General features: G+C 45.6%; 1 protein-coding gene across 1 annotated transcript in view; it reads left to right on the forward strand.

The window, feature by feature from the left end:
- Nucleotides 1–22,098, forward strand: part of LOC126252263 (facilitated trehalose transporter Tret1-like) — a 53,165-nt gene that overhangs the window by 1,328 nt on the left and 29,739 nt on the right. Inside the window, exon 2 of the mRNA XM_049953135.1 lies at nt 16,818–17,038. Within this exon, the coding sequence (XP_049809092.1) occupies nt 16,818–17,038 (221 nt within the window). The remainder of the gene's footprint in view (nt 1–16,817; nt 17,039–22,098) is intronic.

The following is a 22,098-nucleotide window of genomic DNA, read 5'->3' on the forward strand; positions in this document are numbered from 1 at the left end:
AGAGAAATCAGTACACCTTCTAACAATACCACCACTTGCAAAGTAAGCTAGAAATCAGAGTAATAATGTTTCTCACGCCGCATATGTTCGCTTTATCGGGCAACAACAAAGTTATTGACTGTATCGTCAGAATGGAAATAATGAAGTCACTGTAAAAAAGTCATTAATTTTCGCACTTATCTTGAACGGATTCCCACGTAGATTTCGTCGAAGTTGTTATGGCTCATCTTGTTGAATCTAGGATGATTCCACTTTGACTGCTAGAAGGTCCAGATCTGTATTTTAGCAATATTTGAAGACCTAAAAAATGCGTTTTTCAGGAACAAACAATTGCAGATCAGATCAGAGCAATGGTGTGGTAGAAATAATTTTTGACTTGGTGTTCACGATCCACTTTTTTATTAAACTTCATGTAAACTCACATATACTTCTTCTTAATTGCCATATCATCAAGAAAACAGTTTTGTATCAATCTTCATATATTTAATTTCCACTTTTACCAAACACAAGACTTGACTGTTCTTTTACAAAGCGAAATAACAACTTAACTTCTGCAAAGTGAAACAAAGACTGCTCTGTGTGCATTCGCGGCAAAAAGTCAAAGATTATGACAGTCAAACAGAAATGTATACACACAAGAACCATATCACTGTAAGAGTCTTTATTCTTGTTGTTCCGTGCCGCCTAGATTAAGTGGCCTCCCGAAGATCCAGAAGGGGAGGGTTCCTGTTTGATATGCTGAACCATTCGTACTCTTGGTTGGTTGGTTGTGTTGGGGAAAGAGACCAGACAGCGAGGTCATCGGTCTCATCAGAGTAGGGAAGGACGGGGAAGGAAGTCGGCCGTGCCCTTTGAAAGGAACCATCCCGGCATTTGCCTGGAGCGATTTAGGGAAATCACGGAAAACCTAAATCAGGATGGCCGGACGCGGGATTGAACCGTCGTCCTCCCGAATGCGAGTCCAGTGTCTAACCACTGCGCTATCTCGCTCGGTGATTCGTACTCTGATATACCGTATAGCAAAACACGTCGCTACTCCGCTGAGCTCACTTGTAAGTTGGTGTGTGCATCACATTAAGGACACGGAAGATTTCTTACGTCGATTAGAGAGGTTGCGTTTCAATGAGTCTGATATTTCAGTAAGTTTATATGTCTCTCTTCACTGTAATATATCGACACATCGGAATACCAATACATTAATAAAACCAAATGTGAATATTGTCACAAAAATATGTCTGTTACTTCGCAGAATAGTAGTACGATATTACTGGTATCAAGAACTGGGGTTGGAGTGCCGTAATGGTCACGTAAATAAAGAACCATTACAACCTGGAAACATGCCGTCGATTTTGTACCCATGACGGCTTATGCCACCTAGGGGTGGGGTGGGGGTGGGGGGTGGGGGGTGGGGTAGTAGATGTACTGATAATGGTTTCTGTGTCTAGCCAATAGCGAATCCTCAATGCCATAAGGTTCAGTGTGGAGCGAACGCGTGAAGCAAGCAGGCAACCTTACCATGGGGGCGCACTTCTTCCTACAGCCAATTAAGCGACTTTGAAAGGGGTCAAATTACGGCCTTCCGAGGGGCCTATAAGCCTCTGTACGAGCCCTAATCTCTCTTATCTTTGTGGTCTTTCCGCGAAATATAAGTTGGCGGCAGTAAAACTGTACTGCAGTCAGCCTCAAATGCTGGTTCTCTAAATTTCCTCAGTAGCGATTCACGAAAAGAACGCCTCCTTTACTCTAGAGACTCCCACCCGAGTTCCTGAAGCATTTCCGTAACACTCGCGTGATGATCAGACCTACCAGTAACAAATCTAGCAGCCCGCCTCTGAATTGCTTCTATGTCCTCCCCCAATCCGACCTGATAGGGATCCCAAACGCTCGAGCAGTATTCAATAATAGGTCGTATTAGTGTTTTATAAGTGGTCTCGTTTACAGATGCACCACATCTTCCCAAATTCTACCAATGAACCGAAGACGACTATCTGCCTTCCCCACAACTGCCATTACAAGCTTGTCCCACTTCATATCGCTCTGCAATGTTACGACCAAATATTTAATCGACGTGATCAGTGTATCTTTTTAAAACGCTAGGGATACACTCCTAACAATCTGAATAAAAATCCATCAACGTAGTCCTTAATAAATTCGCCATTTATTTTTTTCTTCTCAGAAAAGTGAGTTGTCACCAATATGACGCAACAGATGCAGCACGTCCAACTTGTTCGGCAATTCTCCGAAAGGACCGTCATTTTTCCCTCGTTCTGTTTGGGAGTGGAACACGGAGAGAAGATGCTAGTTGTGGGACAAGGTACCCTCCGCCACGCACCGTATGGTGGATATTACGGAGTATGTATGTAGATGTAGATGTAGAAGGGGACGCAGCCATCCTTCTCCACCACCATCGTGAAGTGAATACTAGGATGGATTGTATCCAGATGTCCTATTAGGACAGACAATAAAAGTTTCTTCTACAAGTCTGAGAAAAAAAGACACGCAGGTTTCAAAGTAGCTGACTTAAGGGCGCTTTCTTCGATGTCTTCCACAAACAGATTGGCAATAACAGGTGACATCTGGCTCTCTATCGTATCTCCATCTGTCTGTTCACAGACCTTGTCATTGAATAAAAAGTAAGTGGCAGTCCGCACATGTGGAAATAGGTTCTTTAATTGAACACCAAACCTAACATCAGTTAACGTTAATGAATCAAAGGAAAGTGAGTGAAGAGAGTGACTCTTGATAATCTCTTGCTATAGGAAACTTTTCTCCGGGAGTTTGTTATCCTTTCTCTCAACAATTTTCGTTGGGTCGCAACCGATGCTATAATACTGTGAATCAGCTGGTAAACCATCTTTTTAACGTAATACTGTTTGTTTGACAGAACTGTGACGGTTTATTTAGGCGAATTACATGACCTATGCGTAGACATCTAACGCCGCATACCTCCACAAACCTAGCAGCAAGCTGTCGGATCCCTGATACGCAGAATCAGTGATGTATTTCGTTCCAAAGACTGGCAAACAAGCTATTAAGCAGGTGCCAGGTGGTCATAATGTTTTGGTGCACTACACACACATCAAAAAACGTTTTGCATCACCCCGATTCCCAGAACTTGACGTTGAATTGAGGATATTGTATGACAGACACAGTCCCTTTGTTCAAATATGTCACTAAACCCGCCCAAAGATGTAAACAACCATGTATGAGCAGCGCTTGTTGGACGGTGGGAGTCCGACAGCCGATCACTTCCAGTCATTCCACCAGGAAAGAGGTACACGGCTCGAGTTGTCTGTAGTTCAACCATTCCTAGACGGTCAATACCGCGGTTCGATCGCGTCCGCATTGTTACTTTGTGCCAGGAACGGCTCACAACAAGGGAAGTGTCTAGACGTCTCGGAGTGAACCAAAGCGATGTTGTTCGGACATGGAGGAGATACAGAGAGACAGAAACTGTCAATGAAATGCCTCGTTCAGGCCGCCCATGGGCTACTACTACTGTGGATGAGCGCTACTTACGTATTATGGGTCGGAGGAACCCTGACAGCAACGCCACCGTCTTCAATAACGCTTTTAGTGCAGCCACAGGATGTCGTGTTACGACTCAAAGGGTGTGCAATAGGCTGCATGAAGCGCAACTTCACTCCCGACATCCATGGCGAGATGCATCTTTGCAACCGCGACATCATGAAACACGGTACACATGGGTCCAACAACATGCCGAATGGACCGCTCAGCATTGGCATCACGTTCTCTTCACCGATGAGTGTCGCATATGCCTTCAACCAGACAATTGTCGGAGGTGTGTTTGCAGGCAACCCGGTCAGGCTGAACGCCTTAGACACACTGTCCAGCCAGTGCAGCAAGCTGGAGGTTCCCTGCTGTTTTGGGGTGGCGTGCGTAGGAACATTCATTACAGTATAATGTAAAAATCTGAAGTAAATCGCTCAAGTACTCTTCGACATTTTTGGTAACAACTTGTCCCCTTCACACATGGTGTTAGGTATGTAAGAGGAAATATTTTTATTGGTGACTGAGGACAGTGTACTGAGCAAAATTACACCAGTATTTACTTTATTTGCAGACTTACAGTAATAGCTATGTGGAATAGTATGTTTTTGGGTTGATTAGTACCTCGAAATAAATGTAGTAAAAGCAAACCATTAATAGTTATTTTTCCCTGGGCTGCGATTTATGTGGTGATGCGTCGACTCGTCGACGCAGAACGTTTAGTCTATAGTGACAGGCATCGTTCACTTAGTGGTGCAGTTACGACTGTGCAGAAAACATCAGGCAATAAATTATGTGACGTGTTAGCGGGAAGACTGTTAGACGCAGAGAAAAAACAAGTAAGACAATGGAGTGGGTAGATATTAAGGTACCAATGATCATAATATTTTTTTTTACACCCATAACACCCTGTACTATAATATGAATTTGTATAAGATGGTGCTCCCGTAGGTATTTAAAAACACGCGCGTATCCCAATGCGACGTTGTGTCAAAGTTTCTAATCAGTCAGTGAAGTACTTTCGGAGATTTAAGATTTTGAACAATCGAACATTTACATTGTTATTTACACAGATAAGACACACGGAAGCGTAGAGTCCTACTGATTTTATAATTCGATTGTCATGCCCGTTTTGGCCTTGCAGGAAATCGCTTGTTTTCTGTGTCTGTTCTGTATTAGTTTGTAAGCAAGGTCTAATTTTTTTGTCTCTTGCCTTCAGTACCTCTTTATCGAATCCATTGGGGAGGATTCTTCCTTATAAGTATTTGACTTTATCTGTCCTTTCAGTCTTCCCATATTTTAGTGAGTTTGTCACATGTTTCACATACCGTTTGAACGACGTTTTTGGTCGAAGTGATGTGGAACTAGACAGTTGACGGGATGTTTATAAATAATTAGTGTTTACTTTTATGAACATATAGTATTATTTTTTTAGTCCCACTCGTGCAGTGACACTTAAATGGTACGTCTTTTTTAAAAAAGAATTCACATGCTACCAGTTTATAAACAGAAATTCGTCCATGGAATAGAAGGAGTTGTCCAGGAGAGATAGTTTTAGGTTAGATTTAAAACTTGCTTTGCTGCAAGGGAGTATTACTGCTATTTTGGTACCTGTGCTTCATATATTCCGTCGTTTCATACGAGACTTGGAGATCCGTTTTTGGAGTTATCTTATGCAAGATCTCCAGCATTATTTGCTCATGATTACAGTTTCTGGTTAAGAAGGCAAGGTCGTCTGCAAAAGGTAAAGACTCGATTTCAGGTTGTTTCTTTTCTTTCTAAGATGTATTCGTCTTATTCCTTTCAACTTCAGAGCCTCTTTCCAGGTTTTTATTATTTTCTCCAAAACAATATTGAAGAGAACTGGGAATAACCCGTCTCTTTCCCAGACCCCTGTCTTCATTTCAAAGGGCTCAGGGATTTCTCCAAAAATTTAATTTTAGTAATGGTGTTGTGGAGTTTTAGTAATGGTGTTTGGCTGGGCTTAAAAGGAAATTTTCACCCCGTTTGTAACATGGATGAATGAACTAACATTTAACTTAATTTTGAGCCAGTATCAGTGAAATGCTGAAATGGATGTAATCTATAGTAAATAACAAGGCAGAAATTCTATAAAAGGTCTTGTTATCAGCAGATTATATATTCGTGTACCGAGATGAAAAAAATATCTTGTTGGATGCAGTAGGAAAAGGGGCACCCCAGAAGTAATAAGAAACTGACGGGTTACCCTCGGAGTTTTATAGGATATTCTAGAGGCTGTTGATGCACTATTGGACGACTATATGCCAAGAGCTCATGACACCAGAGATGCAACTTCCGACTTCCTTTCTGGAAGGTATCATCATCCCAATCCGTAAACCTCAAGGAGGATCACCTGTTATGTACTACCGACCATTAACTTTGTTGAACTGTGATATGAAAATCTTCACACGTCTACTCGCAGCTAGAATTTGGCGTACGATGTCTCGTGTCCTCTCAGTGGATCAGGCATCGGTGGGTGGGACGCATAATATGCGCACCGCCCTGTGCCGCTACAGGGTGTTGGTTGCCCTCACTAAGGTTCGTCGCGTACCAGGAGCGCTGGCTGCGATAGACTTCAGTCAAGCATTTGATAGCATCAGTCATACGTACTTAACCTCTGTTCTTCAGAATATGCATTACCCGGGCGCTGTCGTCGAGGTGGCACTCCGTCTCCTAAGACGCGCAACATCGAAAGTGCTTGTCAACGGTAGACTGTCGAACACCTTGCACATTGTGACTTCTGAAATTTTCCCGGCGTATTTCTTCTTCTAATAATTTCCGGGTATGCAGCCGGATCCCGTCGACATTCTGCCACGATATTTCGGCCCAGAGACGTCCGGCCATCATCAGGTGAGTACACAACTACTGAAGAGCCCAGGTGCAGTCGCGGTATTTATGCCGAGTCTCGCGCATGCGAAATGTACTGGCATCCTACAGCGCATGCGTCAGGTGTTGACATCCGAGGGCAGCACGTACAACTCGGCTATGCTGCGCATGTCAACACCTGACGCATGCGCTGTAGGATGCCAGTACATTTCGCATGCGCGAGACTCGGCATAAATACCGCGACTGCACCTGGGCTCTTCAGTAGTTGTGTACTCACCTGATGAATGCCGGACGTCTCTGGGCCGAAATATCGTGGCAGAATGTCGACGGGATCCGGCTGCATACCCGGAAATTATTAGAAGAACCTTGCACATTAGCCACTGTTAGACAGGGATGCCCATTATGGACAATGTTGTACGCTTTAGCAATCGAAGATTTGTTGTGGATACGCGACAACGCCTCACGAGTTTGTCTCTTGGTGGCTTCATTTTTAGGTACGCTGCGTATGCAGATGATCAGATGTTAACTCTTCGTGACGAACATGTTTTCCGCAGAGCCTTTAATTGGTTAGCCACTTATGGTGAAGCTTCGGGAAGCCGTATAAATGTACATAAATCGATGGCCTTGGGTACTGGCACTGGGATGACACCTACAAGCGTCGCCCCCTCAGACAGTGCGATAAAATCCGTTGGTATCGACTTCACGGACAACATCTCACGCACAACGACCCTTAATTATCAGAACTTCTTGCAGCACATCCGTGTTGGACTTACGGATCTTCGTCTTCGTGCTTTGGACCTTCATCAACGGACCGAATTTATTAATGCCTATCAGGCATCACGAATTCCGCATGTAGCGCAAACACTACCGGTACCTAAACACATAGCTCAGAGCATCATGGTGACATTCGGTTCATTTGTCAGCGCTGGAATGATATTTAAGGTTCGATGCGACTCCCTCACTCTTCCCAAAGAACGAGGCGAACTTGGTCTTATCAGTGTTTGTGATCGAGCGGTGTCTCTGTACGTTAGTATGCACCCCAAGCTTTGGCGACGATGCCTCACCAGCCTCCATGGCTTACTGATGGAGGCTCTGGCACCAACTTCCCTTGACTCTCCAGTGGGGCTTACTGAGATACCTGTGCCCTTTTCCTACTTTGGGAGGCTTTATCTGGAGTATAGCTACCTACCCGTCTCTCGTTTACCAACGGTCAGTGACATCTATCGCACAATACTTCGCCGCTGGTAGCCCAATGTCGTCGAACTGAGATATACTACCGTGCATTGAAACATAGTATGGCGCACAGTCAACGTGGTAACGCCAGATTCAGACGTACGTTCGACCTGGTACTTGACGGTGAACAGAAAACACATTACTCGAGAGAGACTCCATAGGATCCATTTTACAGATTCGCCATTAAGTGTGAACTGCAACGTCCATGATATAGACGAACACCGGATACATTGTGGGCCGGCGGAAGGGATCTGGTGTTTTGTTGGTCAAAAATTTTGGCTCTCTTTTTACGGATGTCGCCGGCTTATGTCGATTCCGCACTCTCCTCTTCCCGGGCGCTGTTTATTACCCGAGGACGAAACACAACGCTGTCACTTGGGTCGGAGGTCACGCGATTCATTGTTTATTTGGAGATGGTGTCGTAGACTCATGGATTTTTTGAGCTATTTAAGCAATGTCCTTTTGGCAGTCTGCTTTCGCTTCGTTAGTTGACCGTTATACACTTATTATTGATCTTATTATTTTGTCTATTATTAATTACTATCATTACTATTACTTCCGCACGTGTGACGCAATTGCTTATTTTTCTGTTCTGATTGTCTGTTCTGTGAAACTACAAATCTTCTCTATAGGGATACTAATTACAAAGAAACGAAGCGAAAGCAGGCTGCCAAGAGAATAATGTTGTAAATTCCAAACAGCCCGCCGGCCGCGGTGGCCGAGCGGTTCTAGTTGCTACAGTCCGGAACGGCGCGACTGCTACGGTTGCAGGTTCAAATCCTGCCTCGGGCATGGATGTGTGTGATGTCCTTAGGTTAGTTAGGTTTAAGTAGTTCTATGTTCTAGGGGACTGATGACCTGAGATGTTAAGTCCCATAGTGCTCAGAGCCATTTGAACCATTTTTGAACCACACAGCCCTTTTATGTGTCAAAAACACGTTGTCCCATATAACATTTTCACGCGTAATACAGCGAAAAAATTTATCGTCCTTTGGTTTAGGACCGCAGGCCCTTTGGTACGAGACTCTAACGCTGTACTAACTTCCCAACGGAAGCAACTTTTGTCAGCCTTTCACACTTAATCTTTGATCGGCTTCGTAGTTCTGTTGTTAACTGGAGGTCTGAGTATAACCTGCACTCTTTTGCCAAATAATTTTGCAAATTTCAGCAGAGTAAACTAAGCTGAAGACTGTCACCATTTAACTTGTGTAGTTCAGAGTTGATACTGTTGACTCTAAACTTAAAGTCCGTTGCCACTGTACGAAAATTCTGCCAAGTCCGGGGTGGTGTGCCGCGCGAATAATTCAGAGTTCCGTGCCACTGCACGCTGAATCTTACCAAGTCTAAAACTTGCGCGTCTGCACCGAATTGTACAAAGTTCAGCGCTGCGACATTCCAGACGCTCAGAACGTATTCCCGTAACTTCCACTAAACTTCCGACTCATGTAACACGCTAATCTCCCTCAGGTTCACACATCATCCCTCACCCGGCGCGGCCGGTCCCCATACATCGGTGCTCCCACTCTGCCTCCAAATCCCTTACTTTTGCTATCTAAATACGGAAAAATAAAGATGAGAACTACATTTTATAACCTAAATTAAAAGTGTTGGGATCACAGCGTGTGGCTTTAAAAACCGCATCCTCCGACAACAAACGCGGTGTTATTTGCATTTATTGTTCGGCTTCAGCAACCATTTATTAAATTTCTGTCACAGGTAACTATGATCCGTTTAAAATACATAATTAAGAGGATTATTCACGACCTTTCCTCTGAATATGACCAACTGCCCTTAACTTTAACAGGTCTTACTGAATAGGCGTATTAATTTTATCTAAGACTGAAACTGTAGTTAATTCAAGGAAGTAGGTATCACCCAATTTTTTTGATAGATACACAACGATTAGTATTACTATAATCGACAGTATTCTTTAATTTTCTGTTGTGATTGGTTATTAGTTTAGTGGTAAAATTCTCTTGGGCTTCCAGCCGCATCAAGTAGTTTATAACCCACGAGTTTACGGCCAAGTGCTCCTTAGTCATTGTCATGCGGTGACTTAGAATGATTGTTGCGGTCGTTCTTATACAGCGGCCCTGACTCCAGTGACGTTACTGGTGTTTGCTCCAGCCCATGTATGCTAGCGTTTTCGTTGCGCGTTTCTGCACCCGGTTCAACCTTCGGATATCCAAGCTGTACGTAGCACAAGGCCGCCGTCTTTATGAGGATGTTGGTAGAAATTGTTTTTCTCAGCATATATCAACACGGAACTATGCGTTCGTATGTTATTAGCTTACTTCAAAATCAGTTAGTTAGCTACAGTAATAATTATACCAAATAAACGCTGAAGTTTTGCTTGTTACTAAACCTTTTCATTTATCATTCCTTATTAATGTTCGAATTAAATGTTAAAACACGCTCTTCATTTTCGGAATGACTCGATTATTTGTTATCCAGTTAAAAGCCCTCCTGTTTTAAAGAAATTGCATACTTCTTTCTCAATCAAACTGTCTTCCGCTATAAAATGCTAACTATAAGCGGCGTTCAGTTTGTAATGCAACATATTTTTTCTCGGACAATTTCAGTTGAAAAAATTCGAGATTTGTTGTGGGAAATGGTGGTATATTCCTGCTTCAGCTCCCGTACTTTCATGAAGTCCCGATAGGTGATGGCGCTGTACGTAGTCTTCAAAATCGTGTTTGTAATGGAGGTGCGTTCCAAGTAGAGAGATGTTACTGAGTTTTCTGGCGGAAAAGCAGAGCATCACAGATGTTCATAGGTGCTTGCAGAATGTGTATAGAGACCTGGCAGTGAACAAAAACACGGTGAGTCGTTGGACGAGGCATCTGTCACCATCGTAACAAGGTCGGCCAAAAATGTCCGATGCCACGCGTGGCGGCTGCCTGCACATAGCTGTCACTTCTGCCATATCGGAACGTGCGGACACTCTCATTCGAGATGATCAACGGATAAGAATGAAACATCTCGCTGCTAAGCAGGACGTCCCTGTTGGTATTGCTGGGATACTCGTTCGTCAGTCGGGGTATCCAAAGGTGTGTGCTCGCTGATTTCCTCGCCGCCTAACAGAAGACGATAAAAACAACGAAGGACGGCCTGTACGAAATTGATTGCGTGTTACGAAGCTGATAGTGACAAATTTTTGTCGAACATCGTCACAGGCGTGGAAACATGGGTTCATAACTTCGAACCAGAAACAAAACGGTAATCCACGGAATGGCGCCACGCCACCTCTCCGCCGAAGAAAAAGTTCAGAGCCGCAGCCTCATCCGGTAAAGTCACGCCAATGGGAATCTGGGAATCTGAAGGGGTTATCCTGTTTGATGCCCTCCGTCATGGTGCGCCATCAACTCCGAAGTGTATTGTGCTCCCCTCAGGGAATGGAAGGAACGACTTCAGCATACTCGTCGCCACAAAATGCAAACAAACGTCCCCTTCTCCATGACAACGCCAGGTCTCACGCAAGTCTTCGCACCCGCGAGGAGCTCACGAAACTTTACTGACTGTCCTTCGTCATCCACCGTACAGACTGGACCTCGCACCTTCTGACTTCGTCTGTTTGGCCCAATGAAGGATGCGCTTCGCTGGAAGCAGAACGTGGATGATGGGGAGGTTATTCATGCAGTACGAAATGGTTCAAATGGCTCTAAGCTCTATGGGACAACATCGGAGGTCATCAGTCCCCTAGACTTAGAACCAATTAAACCTAACTAACCTAAGGACATCTCACACATCCATGCCTGAGGCAGGATTCGAACTTGCGACGTTAGCAGCAGGGCGGTTCCGGACTGAAGAACCTAGAACCGCTCGGCCACCCCGGCCGGCTTCATGCAGCGTGACATTGTGTCTGACGTCGACCAGTGGAGTGGTACCATGTGGGCATACACGCCCTCAAGGTACCATAAGGCCGTCGCACTGAACGGAAATTATGTTTAAAAATAGGGCTTTGTAGCCAAAAGATTGGGGAATAACATGGCGTACTGGAATCCTGAATAAAATCAACCAGCTTTCAGAAAAAAAGAGTTTTATTACTTATTGAACGACCCTTGTATGATGGTGAAAGTATTACAAATTTATGTTGGTAGGATATTAAAATGCCCATATATTCTGTCAGAACCCAGCTTTAGCCATCAGGTAGAGTCTTGGACAGCAAACGTCTAGGAATTCCACGAACGCACTGACCCAGCGCGTGCTTTGTCAGTGCTAGCTTGCCAGTTCAGGGTCCTGGCCAGCGACATCGATATGTGCTATCATTTTGCTGGTCAGTTACGCGCACCTTCGCTCAGTCTCGTCTAATGTTGATTAGGAACATTCACCACTATGTTGTGTTTCAGTACCAACCGATCTTCCCCGAGGTCGGCCTCTAGCATTTTTTCATTATTCTGTAAATCTTTCGTGTCAGTATATTGCAGCCATGAGTTGTTATTCTGATACTAGGGTTGGATAAAAGTGCAACACTGCCGTAACGTGATGGATGTACGTCAAATGTCATGGATGCTGTCTGTAGCTGGTAGCAGGAGCTTAGTCAGTTAACGTCGTGCAGTGAGCGGCGGCGGCTGTGTGAGTCAGCTGGAGTGTGTACTGTCTGAAAGTGCGAGAGGGCAGTTCAAGCGTCTTACAAGACACTCCACTGCAGGCTGCTACTGCAATATCTCGCGATATGACCCTCGTCCCACGCTGAGAAGAAAGTTACTGCACATTCTGACACTGCAGCCCATCGTCCTTCATCTCAATGCACGATGCCACACGGTGAGCCCCGTGTTGGAGATTCTGCGTACGTGCGGGTGGGAGGTACTGAAAAATCCACCGTTTTCACCCGATATGAGTCACTGAGATTACGTCCTGAGTCTCTGAGACTAAGACCTGTTCACCAATTGAAGGAATCTCTTCGTGGCCCGTACTACAACACAAGAGAAGACATTATTCGATCCATAGGCGGTCCTTGCGAGACATCGACAGAGGTGGATGCACTGACGGTGTACGGCGCCTTCCATCTGTCTCGGGGAACGTGGTGGAGATGCGAGGCGATTATATTGAGGGCATGTAATAGGATGAACATCTGTCACTAACGTCTGGTATGTTTTATAGCATTGTTGTCACTAATTTTCATCCAAGCCATGTAGTTCCCTAATATTTACTCCTGCCTCTTCTAGGATTGGAACTTTAACATTGGTCTCTAAGTGTGTCATATATCTAACACGCCAGCTATAATAATTTAGCCCTGGCTGGCTCTTGCGAGGATGTCAATAATTCTGCGAGAGTGTCTTCTCCAGGGGCCTTCACTCGACTTACGTCTTTCAGCGTCTATCAAATTCTTCTCGCAGTATCATGCCCCCCACCTCATCTTCGTACACAGTACTTTTTCTTCCCTTTCCACAGCATTACCTTCAAGTTCATTCCCCTTACATAGCCCTTCTATATAATCCTTCATCCTTTCAGCTTTTCCTCCCTTCTTTACTGCTACCTTGCCATCCTTGTTCTTAATAAAACTATTGACGGTTAATTTTTTCTCGAAGTACTGATCCTACCTCCGCAATGTCCCTGACCGGTGACAGCGCGAGATCCGTGGGATGGGTGAACTTGAATGTTCGTTATCACACGTCAGCTTTGAGCCAGAATGTGCTATGTGATGTCGTTGTTAACGACATGGAATTTCGAAGCATCCAGAGATCAGACATTACTTTGGTAATCCTAGTAACAAGAGGAAACTTTGATTGCAATTTATGTAAACTATGAATTATATAAAAATGAATTTTCTTTTATAAAATGAAATTTTTGCCCGCTGTGCTAATTTCTTATGGCTTTTTGTACTGCTCTCTGACAGAGCGAGGTGGCGCAGTGGTTAGTACACTGGACTCTCATTCTGGAGGACGACGGTTCAAATCCGCGTCCGGGCATCCTAATTTAGGATTTCTGTGGTTTCCCTAAATCGTTTCAGGCAAATGCCAGGATTATTCCTTTGACAGGGCACGACTGACTTCCTCCTCTATCCTTCCGTAATCCGATGGGACCGATGAATTGGCTGTTTGGTCCCTTCCCCCAAATCAATCACCCAACCAACTGCTATCTGTTTTTGGATTTCTGTATCGGTAAAGTAAAGTCGTATGCCATGAATAGTTGGGAGACCCCGAAGGGTAGGTTAAGCCGCCGCATAGGAAAGGTTTTCCCTATCCTTCACGCCGTAGGCACCTTATCCTCACGCAGTGTGAGCGCTGTATACGTAAGTATAGGTGATGGGTGGTGTCATGTTCATGTTCGGCATGATGAGGGAAGAGAGAGGGTGAAACCCATTGCCGATACATAGTCTATTCGTCTCGAAGAGCACAAAGGGGTTGGTTGGTTGGTTGGTTTGGGGAAGGAGACCAGACAGCGAGGTCATCGGTCTCATCGGATTAGGGAAGGACGGGGAAGGAAGTCGGCCGTGTCCTTTGAAAGGAACCATCCCGGCATTTGCCTGGAGCGATTTAGGGAAATCACGGAAAACCTAAATCAGGATGGCCGGACGCGGGATTGAACCGTCGTCCTCCCGAATGCGAGTCCAGTGTCTAACCAGCACAAATGGGACCCGACGAGCTTAACGTTTCCGTACGACGGACGAATCCCATGAACAGTATCGCATGCCCTCACTTCATGAGACACTGTGGAGAGGTTTGGAACCCAGGGCGTTTGGCGCAAAGAATGGTTATCAGGGACTCCATTCCACATCTCTCCACTACCCTCTACCGTAAAGGCAAATAGGAACATATTAAAGCGCATATGGTCACCCATCCAAATAGGGGCTACGCGCGTTGGTGTTTAACTGTGGTGATCTGACGGTGTGTCACTCGGCACGGCGCTTGACTATGTATCGGTAATGATCTTCTAAGTTGAGCTGTAAAGGGCAAATGGTGTTTTCGATAGCAGTTAAATTGCTTTGCGCTCATTTGGTAGTTTTTTGCATTTTTGAAACATGGTATACCGTGAAACTTACTGGCAGATTAAAACTATGTGACGGACCGAGACTCGAACTCGGGACCTTTGCCTTTCGCGGGCAAGTGCTGTACCAACTGAGCTACCCAAGCACACACTTTTAATCTGCCAGGAACTTTCATATCAGCGCACACTCCGCTGCAGAGTGAAAATCTCATTCTGGAAACATCCCCCAGGCTGTGGCTAAGCCATGTCTCCGCAATATCCTTTCTTTCAGGAGTGCTAGTTCTGCAAGGTTCGCAGAAGAGCTTCTGTAAAGTTTGGAAGGTAGGAGACGAGGTACTGGCAGAAGTATAGCTATGAGGACGGGGCATCAGTCGTGCTTGTGTAGCTCAGTTGGTAGAGCACTTGACCGCGAAAGGCAAAGGTCCCGAGTTCGAGTCTCGGTCCGGCACACAGTTTTAATCTGCCATGAAGTTTCATATCAGCGCACACTCCGCTGCAGAGTGAAAATCTCGTTCATGTTATACTGTGCTTCTCTGGTTCTTTCGTTCTCGATATTTCACCATTATTGCTAGGTATTCTACACTACTGGCCATTAAAATTGCTACACCACGAAGATGACGTGCTGCAGACGCGAAATTCAACCGACAGCAAGAAGATGCTGTAATATGCAAATGATTAGCTTTTCAGAGCATGCACACAATGTTGGCGCCGGTGGCGACACCTACAGCGTGCTGACATGAGGAAAGTTTCCAACCGATTTCTCATACACAAACAGCAGTTGACCCGCGTTGCCTGTGAAACGTTGTTGTGATGCCTCGTGTTAGGAGGAGAAATGCGTACAATCACGTTTCCGAATTTGATAAAGGTCGGATTGTAGCCTATCACGACATTGCTGCTCGCGTTGGTCGAGATCCAATGACTGTTAGCAGAATATGGAATCGGTGGGTTCAGGAGGGTAATACGGAACGCCGTGCTGGATCCCAACGGCCTCGTATCACTAGCAGCCGAGGAGACAGGCATCTTATCCGCACGGCTGTAACGGATCGTGCAGCCACGTCTCGATCCCTCAGTCAACAGATGGAGACGTTTGCAAGACAACAACCATCTGCACGAACAGCTGGACGACGTTTGCAGCAGCATGGACTATCAGCTCGGAGACCATGACTGCGGTTACCTTTGACGCTGCATCACAGACAGGAGCGCCTGCAATGGTGTACTCAACGACGAACGTGGGTGCACGAATGGCAAAACGTCATTTTTTCGGATGAATCCAGGTACTGGTTACAGCATCATGATGGTCGCATCCGTATTTGGCGACATCGCGGTTTGATGGTATGGGGTGCCACTGGTTACACGTCTCGGTCACCTCTTGTTCGCATTGACGGCACTTTGAACAGTGTACGTTACATTTCAGATGTGTTACGACCCGTGGCTCTACCCTACATTCGATCCCTGCGAAATCCTAGATTTCAGGAGGATAATGAACGACTGCATGTTGCAAGTCCTGTACGGGCCTTTCTGGATACAGAAAATGTTCGACTGCTGCCCTGGTCAGCACATTCTCCAGATCTCTCACCAACTAAAAACATCTGGTCAATGGTGGCCGAGCAACTGGCTCGTCACAATACGCCAGTCACTACCCTTGATGAACTGTGGTATCGTGTTGAAGCTGCATGGGCAGCTGTACCTGTACACGCCATCCAAGTTCTGTTTGACTCAATGCCCAGGTGTATCAAGGCCGTTATTACGGCCAGAGGTGGTTGTTCTGGGTACTGATTTCTCAAGATCTATGCCACCAAATTGCTTGAAAATGTAATCACATGTCAGTTCTAGTATAATATATTTGCCCAATGAATACCCGTTTATTATATGCATTTCTTCTAGGTGTAGCAATTGTAATGGCCAGTAGTGTAAATCCTCGGTTACCCATGTTTGTCCCGATAGCTTCAATATTTATTTTTAAGTATTTGTACGATTCTGTATCTGATCCTTATATTTTCATGGCAAAGCATATTCGTGTAGGATTTTAGGATTCGATATCACATCATTGGTCAAAACTGACGAGTGATACTGGCCGCTATTGTTTATCCCATGTGGTTTATGATAAACCACCGCTGGGATGTGGCATACTTGAGGCAATTTATGGCCTCTCTTCCTCACCGAATTGAGGCTATTGTCAAGGTTAGAGGGTGATATCTTCCGGGAAAGATTAATGTTTTCTTGGGTGTGCTTAATTTCTTGTGCAAAGTGGGGGCTGGACGGAGGTGCTGACTGAGGCCCCGTGTGTGCTGCGACAGGTATACTGTACGTGTACGTGGTGGGAAAGGCGGTGTCGCTGCAGACGCTGGGGCTGGCGTGCGGCGCGGTGCCCGTCGCCTTCACGGTGCTGTTCTTCTTCGCGCCCGAGACGCCGCTCTACCTGCTGGGCCGCGGCCGCCGCGAGGACGCCATCGCGGCGCTGCGCTGGCTGCGGGGGCCGGCCGCAGACATCTCGGGGGACCTCGCCGAGATGGACGAGGTGGGCGCTGCAGTTTCTACTCTAACCTACACCAGTACATTGACACTTATACACTGAGGTGACAAAATTCATGGGGTAGCGATACGCACATACAGGGTGTTTCACTAAATGTGTTTGCCTCTCTAAGTTACGAAGTAATAGGCGACGGAAATATTTATTGCGGTAGGTCGCCATAAGGAACGTTACACTGTCTGCGGAGCTATGAACATACTTCATAAGTGAGATTCCAGGCCGAAGACTTGTCTAAAGACGCCGCAGACAGCGGTGGGCTACCAACTTAACTGTCGCCCGCCATACGGCCCAACAAGCAGGAGTGATGATCTGGTTTCGCCATTTCCACTTTTTTTTAATACTCCGCAAGCCACCTAATGGTGTGAGGCGGAGGGTACTTTCGATACGACTATCTGACCCCTCCAACCCTTTTCCACACGCGAACAGTGCGTGGGAAGAATGATTGTCGGTAATCCTCTGTACTGGCTCTAACACAGAGCCACTGTCCTACAGTACTGTGTCGAAGTATGACTATCACACATTTCCTCCTGCTTAGACAAGTGAAGCAAATCGTTGATTCAGTTTGCGTTTGATGTGGTCTACTGTGGGCTTTTTGGGCTTAAGGTGGAGCCATATGCAGTTCAGCGAAAACCCCACAAAAATGGTCTTTTTGGTATATTTTCGCCGTCATCAGCGGACCAAAACCGACCGCGGATTCCAAGACAGCTTTGCCTTACAAATGGCTGAAATTTTTACGATGGATTCCTAAGATCCCGATCTTGATTGGTCTTGAAAATTTTCTTCATAGCTTTATCCGTTTCCGAGGTACAGATGTTCAGATTTAACCTACATTAAAATACAAATGTACAGTCAGATGTGAGGTGAAAACGTATTTTATAAAGTGACGTAGCACGGAGAAATATGTTGTACAGTGTCTCCGCGATGCCGGCCGCTGCGGCCGAGAGGCTCCAGGCGCCTCAGGCCGGAACCTCGCCGCCGCCACGGCCGCAGGCTCGAATCCCGCCCCGGACAATGACGTGTGTGATGTCACCAGATTAGCCAGGCCCAAGCAGTTCCAAGTATAGCGGACCGATAACCCCAGATGCCAAATCCCTCAGTGCCCAGAGCCATTTGAACCATTTGTTTCCTTGATCATATGACGAATTCAGAATTGCTGTACTGCAGAAAATGCAAAATTTTTTGCACGTATGAGGTGTTAGCAATAAGAGAGAGCAAGTGGGAAGTATTTACAGTGAGAGGAGACTGTAGTAGTAGGACAGATCGAACGGGCCTTTGCCTGTGGCACAGGAGACGATGACAGAGAGACACAAATAGATAATGACAATGGGGTTGGCTGAATTAGTGAGTGGACTGGTAAACGCGACTTACAGCGGTGGATTTTTGGGTGTGAGTCAGATACAGTTGGGAAAAATTCTGGGAGCTGAGGTGAGTTGCTTGCTAAAAATAGCGCCAATCTGTTTGCATTTCAAAATTTATATGAAAATTTGTAAAGGTGTTGAGGAAGGTGGAATGAGGCAACTGGTACCCCACATCTGAGGCAGTGTCTTTTGAATAAATAGGAACATACTAGAATTTTTGTGCTCCGTCAAGTGCATCTTTCCGCTGGCAGAGGGTAATCCCAAAAGTTAGGTCTTCCATTTTTCAATAAGTACAGAACTCTGTTTGTGTGGCAGATGGTCACACTGTTATGAAGAGTGCTTCACGCGCTATGTGGAAACATGCGCACGCTGCCCTGAGGCGCTCAGACTTAGCTTGGCAGCCATTGAGAAAGGAGCTCCCGTTGGATGTTACCGCCAAGTGCGAATTGCGCGGAGTTATTCGGTTTTTGAACCAAAAGGTCATCAATGGCACCATTACAGCACAGCGGTACTTCGACGATATTCTGCACCCTGTTGTGTTGCTCTTGATAGCAAGTCATCGTGGGCTTACATTTCAGCAAGATAATGCCAGCCCACATAAGGCGAGAGTTTCTACTGTTTGTCTTTGTACTTGTCAACTCCTACCTTGGCCAGCGAGGTCATTGAATCTCTCACCGATTGCGAACGTTTGGGGAATTATGAGCCAGACCCTCCAACCACCTCAAGATTTTTGACGATGTACCTCGGTAATTGGACAGAATTTGGCACGATATCCCTGGGAAGGACATCCAACAACTCTATCAATCAATGCCAATCCGCCGCGCGGAGTGGCCGCGCGTTGTGAGGCGCCATGTCGCGGACTGCGCGGCCCCTTCCGTCGGAGGTTCGAGTCCTCCCTCGGGCATGGGTGTGTGTGTTGTTCTTAGCATAGGTTAGTTTAAGTAGTGCGTAAGTCTAGGGACCGATGACCTCAACAATATGGTCCCTTAGGAATTCACACGCATTTGAATGCCAATCCGCATAACTGCTAGCATAAGGGCAAGAGGTGGATCGATGCATTATTGACGTGCTCAATTTGTGAAGCTCTTTCTCTTGAACAAATCATCCAATTTGTCTGAAATTGTAATCACCTGTTTGTCTCTTTATGTATATCACATCTACCGATTTCTATCTCATTCGGATAATTCTTTCGTGGTGTGTAGTGTTTTTGTCTCAGAGTGTCTTATTCAGTTCACAGAAAGTAGTCTTCCAACAAACACACACACAATTTCATCACGTAACGGTGCTCCAGTTACAAGAATATAGTGAACATTGCGCATATAATTTCTCTTATTGCTGTCTTTTACAGCGGATTCAACACCTTCAAGAAAGATAATTTTGTCGTTGTCCATTTCAAAATTACCTTGTAAACCCCTTACTTCTGTTTACTGATGAAGCCACTTTCACCGGTGATGGCATCGATAACACTCGTAACTCACATTGATGATCGAACAAATTCCTATAAGGCTTTGTGATCAAAAGTATCCGGACAGCCTCAAAAAAATATGTTTTAGATATTAGGTGCATTGTGCTGCCACCTACTGCCAGGTACTCCATATCAGCGAACTCAGTATCATTAGACATCTTGATAGAGCAGAATGGGGCGCTCTGCAGAACTCACGGACTTCGAACGTGGTCAGGTGATTGGGTGTCACTTGTGTCATACATTAATAATAGCTGTAATTTCTAGTTATAGAATATTCATTTTCGTCTGTAATCTCTAGTTATAGAAATTACAGCTATTATTAATGTCTTCCTGGGACAATAGATTACAGACGAAATATGAAGACTAATGAGTTTTTGAGTATTATTTTGTGTAAGTTGGTGAAATCGATAACTGTTCGAAATTTTTAATGAAACTACTCGCACAAATTGCATCCACGAGCGTATTTTTGTACAGTAGGGAGATAAAAAAACTCAGATATTGAGAAATTTCAGAGTGTGGAACATACACGAGAGATTAAAAATTAAAAGAGATATGATATTCTCACAATTATGACGTGAGGTAGGGATATGGTCGAACGCTGAATGTGACTTCGTTGAAAGGAAGTGTTCAGTTGACTACAATGAGAGATCGCCCCATATATGCACAGATCGTCTCGGTGGAGAGGCAGACACCCAAAGCAGAGATGTCAATGACCTGTTAAATGACACAGAAAAGGCACACATCCTTACAGTCTTACGGGACAGAATGTCAAAACATGCTATGGCACAAACTGTGGTGTAAAATACAGCGTATGACGAAAAAAGAGCAGTACCCAAGAGGAGAGAAGGAAATGGTATGAAACTCGACAGGTTGAGAGACCTTTTGATGTTATTTCTGTGATTACAAAATCGGGAAAATTTACGAAGAACTTGGCAGTATGAACACACTTATCAGTATTGTGTCTTAACCCCTTCTGACCTGGATGCACGCTCTGATTCGTTTTCGAAGGATGTCATTAAACCGTTGTATCCTCTCCTGGGGCAAGTTGGTCCACAACTGTTGAAACTGGTCCTTAGTGTACTGAATGTTGGCACTCTGACAGATGTCCGAGTTGATTCCAGACAGATTTGGGAGCTTGTTGTCTCCGGGAGTACCTCAATATCACTCAAACAGTTCATGGTGATGATGAGGTCTCATACTCCGAGAAGCAGTGGGGAAGATGCGGGAGACCCGCCCTGCCGTACTAGGCAAGGTTCTAGTGGAGGTTGTTTGCCATTGCCTTCCTCCGACCGTAATGAATCATGATGATGAAGACGACACCCAGTCATCTCGAGGCAGGAAAAATCGCTGACCCCACCGGGAATCGAACCCGGGACCCCGTGCACGGGAAGCGAAAACGCTACCGCAAGACCGCGGACAGTTAATGGAAAGACACGCTATGTGTAGACGAGCATTGTTCTGTAGATAAAATAGCTCTACAATGCTGCGCATTAGAGGTAACAGGCAAAACACACGATGTCAGTGGCGTACTGTTGTGATGTCAGAATTCCCTCAATCACCACCAGCCGTGATGACAAGTCACACCCCATGACAGCAGGAGAAACACCGCTGTGCCTCTCAGTGCAGAACTGATGTTCATTGCGGAACGGAATGCGATGACGTTCATCAGCAGTACATACTTTCCGCTGAAGGCACCACTCCAAACGTTGTTGTTTGTGTTGTGATGCTAACGACAGCCTACACATGGGATGGTAATTTCACAGTCCGGCTGTTGCTAGCCTCCAGCCAGTGGTACGGGATTACACAGAGTGTTGCCGGCAGTCCATTACTTGTTCTCCGGCGACAGGCGTAGATTAGAAGGGGCTACGATGTGTTTGGAGCACAATAGGGCGAACCCCCCTTGTGGTGGTCAAGCGTGGCCGGCCAGACCCTTAACGACGAGTAAGCCTGCCCTCACGTTCCCGTGCAGTTCAATTCGAGCCACTGTGACGTCCTAGAGCTCTGCAAATCTAGATAAGGCACGATTCGATCAGCTGGCTAAACTGAGATCCATAGTCAGGCCCTTTTCGAACTATCGGATGCTGATAAGGCTGTCTCACACGGGTACGCGGCATCTCCGTGTTCTTTGTAGTGATTACTCAACATATGACGTTGCCGACGCTACTGGACCTCGTAATAATACAAACAACACTAGTGCACTCTGCTGATCGTCCTATCTGCCACAG

Source organism: Schistocerca nitens, chromosome 4 (genome assembly GCF_023898315.1).
Source record: "Schistocerca nitens isolate TAMUIC-IGC-003100 chromosome 4, iqSchNite1.1, whole genome shotgun sequence".
NCBI classification, from domain to species: domain Eukaryota; kingdom Metazoa; phylum Arthropoda; class Insecta; order Orthoptera; family Acrididae; genus Schistocerca; species Schistocerca nitens.